This window comes from Oncorhynchus kisutch, linkage group LG30 (assembly GCF_002021735.2).
Source record: "Oncorhynchus kisutch isolate 150728-3 linkage group LG30, Okis_V2, whole genome shotgun sequence".
NCBI classification, from domain to species: domain Eukaryota; kingdom Metazoa; phylum Chordata; class Actinopteri; order Salmoniformes; family Salmonidae; genus Oncorhynchus; species Oncorhynchus kisutch.
Window position 1 is genome coordinate 41,999,522 of NC_034203.2, and position 8,583 is coordinate 42,008,104.

The 8,583-nt window shown below is 50.2% G+C and overlaps 1 protein-coding gene across 1 annotated transcript; it reads right to left on the bottom strand.

The window, feature by feature from the left end:
• Window positions 1–1,359: 1,359 nt before the first annotated feature.
• LOC116358601 (proline-rich extensin-like protein EPR1) lies at window positions 1,360–6,945 on the bottom strand. Its single transcript, XM_031810120.1, has 5 exons — window positions 6,940–6,945; window positions 5,219–5,700; window positions 4,407–5,135; window positions 3,266–4,261; window positions 1,360–2,008 (listed from the first exon to the last, which is right to left on the bottom strand). The coding sequence occupies exons 1-5, from the start codon at window positions 6,943–6,945 to the stop codon at window positions 1,360–1,362; spliced, it is 2,862 nt and encodes a 953-aa protein (XP_031665980.1).
• Between the last annotated feature and the right edge of the window lie 1,638 nt (window positions 6,946–8,583).

Below are 8,583 nucleotides of genomic sequence, written 5' to 3' on the forward strand. Positions count from 1 at the left end.
GCATCTCCAATCCAAAATTCAATCTAGAATCCGCTTCCTATTGCGCCACAAAGCATCCTACACCCATGCTACCAAACATACCCTTGTAAAACTGACTATCCGACCGATCCTTGACTTCAGCGATGTCATTTACAAAATAGCCTCCATTACTCTACTCAGCAAACTGGATGTAGTCTATCACAGTGCCACCCGTTTTGTCCCCAAAGCCCCACATACTAACCACCACTGCGACCTGTATGCTCTCGTTGGCTGGCCCTCGCTTCATATTCGTCGCCAAACCCACTGGCTCCAGGTCATCTGTAAGTCTTTGCTAGGTGAAGCCCCACCTTATCTCAGCTCACTGGTCACCATAGCAACACCCACCCGTAGCACGCGCTCCAGCAGGTATATCTCACTGGTCACCATCAGCTGTCAGAGCAGCTTACGGATCACTGTACCTGTACACAGCCAATCTGTAAATAGCACATCCAACTACCTCGTCCCATATTGTTATTTATCCTCTTGCTCTTTTGCAACCCCAGTATCTCTACTTTCACATCACCATCTGCACATATATCACTCCAGTGTTAATGCTAAATTGTAATTATTTTTCCTCCATGGCCTATTTATTGCCTTACCTCCCTACTCTTCTACATTTGCACACACTGTACATAGATTTTTCTATTGTGCTATTGACTGTATGTTTGTTTATGTGTAACTCCGTGTTGTTGTTATTGTTCCACTGCTTTGCTTTATCTTGGCCAGGTCGCAGTTGTAAATGAGAACTTGTTCTGAACTGGCCGACCTGGTTATATAAAGGTGAAATAAAATAGATGAACTACTTGAGAAAAAGCTAGGCAAATTTGTACGTGCAAATTATGAGAATTTACAGATAATTTCTTTGTCATGGGTATATTATGTGGGGCGGTAGGGTAACTTAGTGGTTAGAGCGTTGGACTAGTAACCAAAAGGTTGTAAGTTCAAATCCCGAGCTGACAAGGTACAAATCTGTCGTTCTTCCCCTGAACAGGCAGTTCTGTTCTTAGGCCATCATTGAAAATAAGAATTTGTTCTTAACTGACTTGCCTAGTAAAATTAAATGTCTTGAGTTGCCTTTTCAGAGGAGAAACCATGATTTCTGTCAGCAGAAGGACGTCTTCCTCAACAGGCCTGGGTTGCATCTCAAATATACCCTATTCCTTATACAGGGCCCTCTGTTGACCAGAGCCCATGGTGTAAAGTAATGCACTACCATAGAAATAAGCCGCCATTTTAGAACGTGGCCCTAGTCTTTAGTTAAACATTCCCAGCATGCCGTTCAACAGAAAGCCTCTCAACTGTACCGCTGTACTCCAGACTATAAAAGACTAAGACAAAAGTTCAGAGCTCTCCAGCTACACAGCCACTATGATGTCGCTGCTGCTGAGTGTGTGGGCTTGTGTATCTGTGTGTAGCTAGTACTGTATGTGAGTGTGGGCCCACCATGATGCTGGGGTTGGAGTATGGGCCTGGGGTTGGAGTGTGGGGCCCCCATGGTGCTGGGGTTGGAGTGTAAGGCCCCCATGGTGGTGGGGTTGGAGTGTGGGGCCCCCATAGTGGTGGGGTTGGAGTGTGGGGCCCCATGGTGGTGGGGTTGGAGTGTGGGGCCCCCATGGTGCTGGGGTTGGAGTGTAAGGCCCCTATGGTGGTGGGGTTGGAGGGTGGGCCCCATGGTGCTGGGGTTGGAGTGTGGGGCCCCATGGAGGTGGGGTTGGAGTGTGGGGCCCCCATGGTGCTGGGGTTGGAGTGTGGGGCCCCATGGAGGTCGGGTTGGAGTGTGGGGCCCCATGGAGGTGGGGTTGGAGTGTGGGGCCCTATGGAGGTGGGGTTGGAGTGTGGGGCCCCATGGAGGTGGGGTTGGAGTGTGGGGCCCCATGGAGGTGGGGTAGGAGTGTGGGGCCCCATGGAGGTGGGGTTGGAGTGTGGGGCCCCATGGAGGTGGGGTTGGAGTGTGGGGCCCCCATGGAGGTGGGGTTGGAGTGTGGGGCCCCTGTGAAGAGCAGTTTGTTTGCTCTCCACAGAATAACTGTGTGTGACGTGAACATGGAACTGAGCTGTAGCGCTGGGGCAAGATGCATCCCAGTGGGACTAAGGGATGGTGTGTGTGTGTGTGTGTGTGTGTGTGTGTGTGTGTGTGTGTGTGTGTGTGTGTGTGTGTGTGTGTGTGTGTGTGTGTGTGTGTAGGAACAGGGTACTGGTCCCTCTCCAGAGGAGGACTGATTAGACCCATCAACCTCTCTGCACGCTCCCACTCACAGTGGTAATTGGAGCTGGCAGGAGGGTGTCATGCACCCCTCCTTCTCAACCCTCACTCCTTCCCTTTCTTTCACTCTTTCTTTCTGCTTCTTCTGCCATCCACCCCTCCTTATCCTCCCTCCTCCCTCCTTATCCTCCCTCCTTATCCCCCCCCCTCCCTCCTTATCCTCCCCCCTCCCTCCTTATCCCCCCCATCCCTCATTATCCTCCCTCCATATCCTCCCCCTCCCTCATTATCCTCCCTCCATATCCTCCCTCATTATCCTCCCTCCATATCCTCCCCATCCCTCATTATCCTCCCTCCATATCCTCCCCCTCCCTCATTATCCTCCCTCCTTATCCCCCCACCCATTCCTCATTATCCTCCCTCCATATCCTCACCCTCCCTCATTATCATCCCTCCTTATCCCCCCTCCCCTCCCTCATTATCCTCCCTCCATACCCTCCCCCCTCCCTCATTATCCACCCACCTCCCTCCTTATCCTCCCCCCACCCTCATTATCCTCCCTCCTTATCCCCCCCCTCCCTCATTTTTCTCCCTCCTTATCATTTCCCCTCCCTCCTTATCCTCCCCCTCCCTCATTATCCTCCCTCCATATCCTCCCCCCTCCCTCATTATCCTCCCTCCTTATCCTCCCTCCATATCCTCCCCCCTCCCTAATTATCCTCCCTCCTTATCCTCCCCCCTCCCTCCTTATCCTTACCCCTCCCTCCATCTCCTCCCCTCTCTGATTCTACAAGAACCAATATCACTCCCTAAAAACACAACACTATTGAACAATCCTTGGATAGCTTTTCAGAATTGACAGATACATTGATACCCCATGGGAAACTGAAGGCAAATTTTGGACTGACCAGTGTAGATAGTTTCACATACATGCAACTTAAGAAGTTACATGTTACGAAATTTCGATTTGAAATATTTTGAACATCAGAGCAATCTTGAGGGAATCCTATTTGAGAGGAACAAAATGGTGTATTTGGAGGATGCGGCGGAGAGTAGTGCAGGTGGTTCTGGGTAGGAGGGATGTTGATAGGTGTCTGTGTCTCTGAGATAGGGGGTGAGAACAGGTGGTTCTGGGTAGGAGGGATGTTGTTGATGTTTGTGTCTCTGAGATAGGGGGTGAGAACAGGTGGTTCTGGGTAGGAGTGATGTTGATAGGTGTGTGTGTCTCTGAGATAGGTGGTGAGAACAGGTGGTTCTGGGTAGGAGGGATGTTGTTGATGTTTGTGTCTCTGAGATAGGGGGTGAGAACAGGTGGTTCTGGGTAGGAGGGATGTTGTTGATGTTTGTGTCTCTGAGATAGGGGGTGAGAACAGGTGGTTCTGGGTAGGAGGGATGTTGTTGATGTTTGTGTCTCTGAGATAGGTGGTGAGAACAGGTGGTTCTGGGTAGGAGTGATGTTGATAGGTGTCTGTGTCTCTGAGATAGGTGGTGAGAACAGGTGGTTCTGGGTAGGAGGGATGTTGTTGATGTTTGTGTCTCTGAGATAGGGGGTGAGAACAGGTGGTTCTGGGTAGGAGGGATGTTGTTGATGTTTGTGTCTCTGAGATAGGGGGTGAGAACAGGTGGTTCTGGGTAGGAGGGATGTTGATAGGTGTGTGTGTCTCTGAGATAGGGGGTGAGAACAGGTGGTTCTGGGTAGGAGGGATGTTGTTGATGTTTGTGTCTCTGAGATAGGTGGTGAGAACAGGTGGTTCTGGGTAGGAGGGATGTTGTTGATGTTTGTGTCTCTGAGATAGGGGGTGAGAACAGGTGGTTCTGGGTAGGAGGGATGTTGATAGGTGTCTGTGTGTCTCTGAGATAGGTGGTGAGAACAGGTGGTTCTGGGTAGGAGGGATGTTGTTGATGTTTGTGTCTCTGAGATAGGGGGTGAGAACAGGTGGTTCTGGGTAGGAGTGATGTTGATAGGTGTCTGTGTCTCTGAGGTAGGTGGTGAGAACAGGTGGTTCTGGGTAGGAGGGATGTTGATAGGTGTCTGTGTCTCTGAGATAGGGGGTGAGAACAGGTGGTTCTGGGTAGGAGGGATGTTGATAGGTGTGTGTGTCTCTGAGATAGGTGGTGAGAACAGGTGGTTCTGGGTAGGAGGGATGTTGTTGATGTTTGTGTCTCTGAGATAGGTGGTGAGAACAGGTGGTTCTGGGTAGGAGTGATGTTGATAGGTGTGTGTGTCTCTGAGATAGGTGGTGAGAACAGGTGGTTCTGGGTAGGAGGGATGTTGTTGATGTTTGTGTCTCTGAGATAGGGGGTGAGAACAGGTGGTTCTGGGTAGGAGGGATGTTGTTGATGTTTGTGTCTCTGAGATAGGGGGTGAGAACAGGTGGTTCTGGGTAGGAGGGATGTTGTTGATGTTTGTGTCTCTGAGATAGGGGGTGAGAACAGGTGGTTCTGGGTAGGAGTGATGTTGATAGGTGTCTGTGTCTCTGAGATAGGTGGTGAGAACAGGTGGTTCTGGGTAGGAGGGATGTTGATAGGTGTCTGTGTCTCTGAGATAGGTGGTGAGAACAGGTGGTTCGGGGTAGGAGTGATGTTGATAGGTGTGTGTGTCTCTGAGATAGGGGGTGAGAACAGGTGGTTCTGGGTAGGAGTGATGTTGATAGGTGTGTGTGTCTCTGAGATAGGTGGTGAGAACAGGTGGTTCTGGGTAGGAGGGATGTTGTTGATGTTTGTGTCTCTGAGATAGGGGGTGAGAACAGGTGGTTCTGGGTAGGAGGGATGTTGTTGATGTTTGTGTCTCTGAGATAGGTGGTGAGAACAGGTGGTTCTGGGTAGGAGTGATGTTGTTGATGTTTGTGTCTCTGAGATAGGTGGTGAGAACAGGTGGTTCTGGGTAGGAGGGATGTTGTTGATGTTTGTGTCTCTGAGATAGGGGGTTGAGAACAGGTGGTTCTGGGTAGGAGTGATGTTGTTGATGTTTGTGTCTCTGAGATAGGGGGTGAGAACAGGTGGTTCTGGGTAGGAGGGATGTTGTTGATGTTTGTGTCTCTGAGATAGGGGGTGAGAACAGGTGGTTCTGGGGTAGGAGGGATGTTGTTGATGTTTGTGTCTCTGAGATAGGTGGTGAGAACAGGTGGTTCTGGGGTAGGAGGGATGTTGTTGATGTTTGTGTCTCTGAGATAGGGTGGTGAGAACAGGTGGTTCTGGGTAGGAGGGATGTTGATAGGTGTCTGTGTCTCTGAGATAGGGGGTGAGAACAGGTGGTTCTGGGTAGGAGTGATGTTGATAGGTGTCTGTGTCTCTGAGATAGGTGGTGAGAACAGGTGGTTCTGGGTAGGAGTGATGTTGATAGGTGTCTGTGTCTCTGAGATAGGTGGTGAGAACAGGTGGTTCTGGGTAGGAGTGATGTTGTTGATATTTGTGTCTCTGAGATAGGTGGTGAGAACAGGTGGTTCTGGGTAGGAGTGATGTTGTTGATGTTTGTGTCTCTGAGATAGGTGGTGAGAACAGGTGGTTCTGGGGTAGGAGGGATGTTGTTGATGTTTGTGTCTCTGAGATAGGTGGTGAGAACAGGTGGTTCTGGGTAGGAGTGATGTTGATAGGTGTCTGTGTCTCTGAGATAGGGGGTGAGAACAGGTGGTTCTGGGTAGGAGGGATGTTGATAGGTGTGTGTGTCTCTGAGATAGGTGGTGAGAACAGGTGGTTCTGGGTAGGAGTGATGTTGATAGGTGTGTGTGTCTCTGAGATAGGGGGTGAGAACAGGTGGTTCTGGGTAGGAGTGATGTTGATAGGTGTGTGTGTCTCTGAGATAGGGGGTGAGAACAGGGGGTTCTGGGTAGGAGTGATGTTGATAGGTGTGTGTGTCTCTGAGATAGGTGGTGAGAACAGGTGGTTCTGGGTAGGAGTGATGTTGATAGGTGTGTGTGTCTCTGAGATAGGGGGGTGAGAACAGGTGGTTCTGGGTAGGAGGGATGTTGATAGGTGTGTGTTTCTCTGAGATAGGGGGTGAGAACAGGTGGTTCTGGGTAGGAGTGATGTTGATAGGTGTCTGTGTCTCTGAGATAGGGGGTGAGAACAGGTGGTTCTGGGTAGGAGGGATGTTGTTGATGTTTGTGTCTCTGAGATAGGGGGTGAGAACAGGTGGTTCTGGGTAGGAGTGATGTTGATAGGTGTGTGTGTCTCTGAGATAGGTGGTGAGAACAGGTGGTTCTGGGTAGGAGGGATGTTGATAGGTGTGTGTGTGTCTCTGAGATAGGGGGTGAGAACAGGTGGTTCTGGGTAGGAGGGATGTTGATAGGTGTGTGTGTCTCTGAGATAGGTGGTGAGAACAGGTGGTTCTGGGTAGGAGTGATGTTGATAGGTGTGTGTGTCTCTGAGATAGGGGGTGAGAACAGGTGGTTCGGGGTAGGAGTGATGTTGATAGGTGTGTGTGTCTCTGAGATAGGGGGTGAGAACAGGTGGTTCTGGGTAGGAGTGATGTTGATAGGTGTGTGTGTCTCTGAGATAGGTGGTGAGAACAGGTGGTTCTGGGTAGGAGGGATGTTGTTGATGTTTGTGTCTCTGAGATAGGGGGTGAGAACAGGTGGTTCTGGGTAGGAGTGATGTTGATAGGTGCGTGTGTCTCTGAGACATTAGCAGACATAGGCTTGTTGATCAACTGTCATAAATATCTCTCTACGTTCTGGAATGACTGACACGACAAGAGAGAAACATGACTGATGCATTACCATCATTTCGAAATCGCGTCTTGGTTCATTCTACCGTTACAACTTTCAGGGGAAAGTTGAAAGTCGGACTGAGTTCCTTAAAAAAAAGAATATACAAAAAAAAATGTTTGCCTGCTCTCAGGTACCACCGGTCTGTAACAAAAACCTGTCTAAGTGTCTCTCAGCTGGCTGCAAAGACAGTCACACACACCAACACGACACCTACACGCCCGGGACTTCTGTTGAAGCTTTTTACTCATCAGGCGTAAAGTGTGATAGTCTCTGTCTGGGTGTTAGCCACCTGTACAGCTCCCTGTGTGTGTGTGTGTCTCTCTCTCGGTGTTAGCCACCTGTACAGCTCCCTGTGTGTGTGTGTCTCTCTCTCGGTGTTAGCCACCTGTACAGCTCCCTGTGTGTGTGTGTCTCTCTCTCTCTCTCTCTCTCTCTCTCTCTCTCTCTCTCTCTCTCTCTCTCTCTCTCGTGTTAGCCACCTGTACAGCTCTCTGTGTGTGTGTCTCTCTCCCTCTCTCTCTCTCTCTCTCTCTCTCTCTCTCTCTCTCTCTCTCTCTCTCGGTGTTAGCCACCTGTACAGCTCCCTGTGTGTGTGTCTCTCTCTCTCTCTCTCTCTCTCTCTCTCTCTCTCCTCTCTCTCTCTCTCTCTCTCTCTCTCTCTCTCTCTCTCTCGTGTTAGCCACCTGTACAGCTCTCTGTGTGTGTGTCTCTCTCTCCCTCTCTCTCTCTCTCTCTCTCTCTCTCTCTCTCTCGGTGTTAGCCACCTGTACAGCTCCCTGTGTCTCTCTCTCTCTCTCTCTCTCTCTCTCTCTCTCTCTCTCTCTCTCTCTCTCTCTCTCTCTCTCGGTGTTAGCCACATGTACAGCTCCCTGTGTGTCTCTCTCTCTCTCTCTCGGTGTTAGCCACATGTACAGCTCCCTGTGTGTGTGTGTGTCTCTCTCTCTCTCTCTCTCTCTCTCTCTCTCTCTCTCTCTGTGTTAGCCACATGTACAGCTCCCTGTGTGTGTGTCTCTCTCTCGGTGTTAGCCACCTGTACAGCTCTCTGTGTGTGTGTCTCTCTCCCTCTCTCTCTCTCTCTCTCTCTCTCTCTCTCTCTCTCTCTCTCTCTCTCTCTCTCTCTCTCTCTGTGTTAGCCACATGTACAGCTCCCTGTGTGTGTGTCTCTCTCTCGGTGTTAGCCACCTGTACAGCTCTCTGTGTGTGTGTCTCTCTCCCTCTCTCTCTCTCTCTCTCTCTCTCTCTCTCTCTCTCTCTCTCTCTCTCTCTCTCTCGGTGTTAGCCACCTGTTCAGCTCCCTGTGTGTGTGTCTCTCTCTCTCTCTCTCTCTCTCGGTGTTAGCCACATGTACAGCTCCCTGTGTGTGTGTCTCTCTCTCTCTCTCTCTCGGTGTTAGCCACATGTACAGCTCCCTGTGTGTGTGTGTGTGTGTGTCTCTCTCTCTAACACCAACATTAGCTAGGTTACCACCTACACTAGCTAGGTTACCACCTACATGAGTTAGGCTAACACCTACATTAGCTAGGTTACCACCTACACTAACTCGATTACCACCTACATTAGTTAGGCTAACACCTACATTAGCTAGGTTAGCACCTACATTAGCTAGGTTAGCACCCACATTAGTTAGGCTAACACCAACATTAGCTAGGTTAC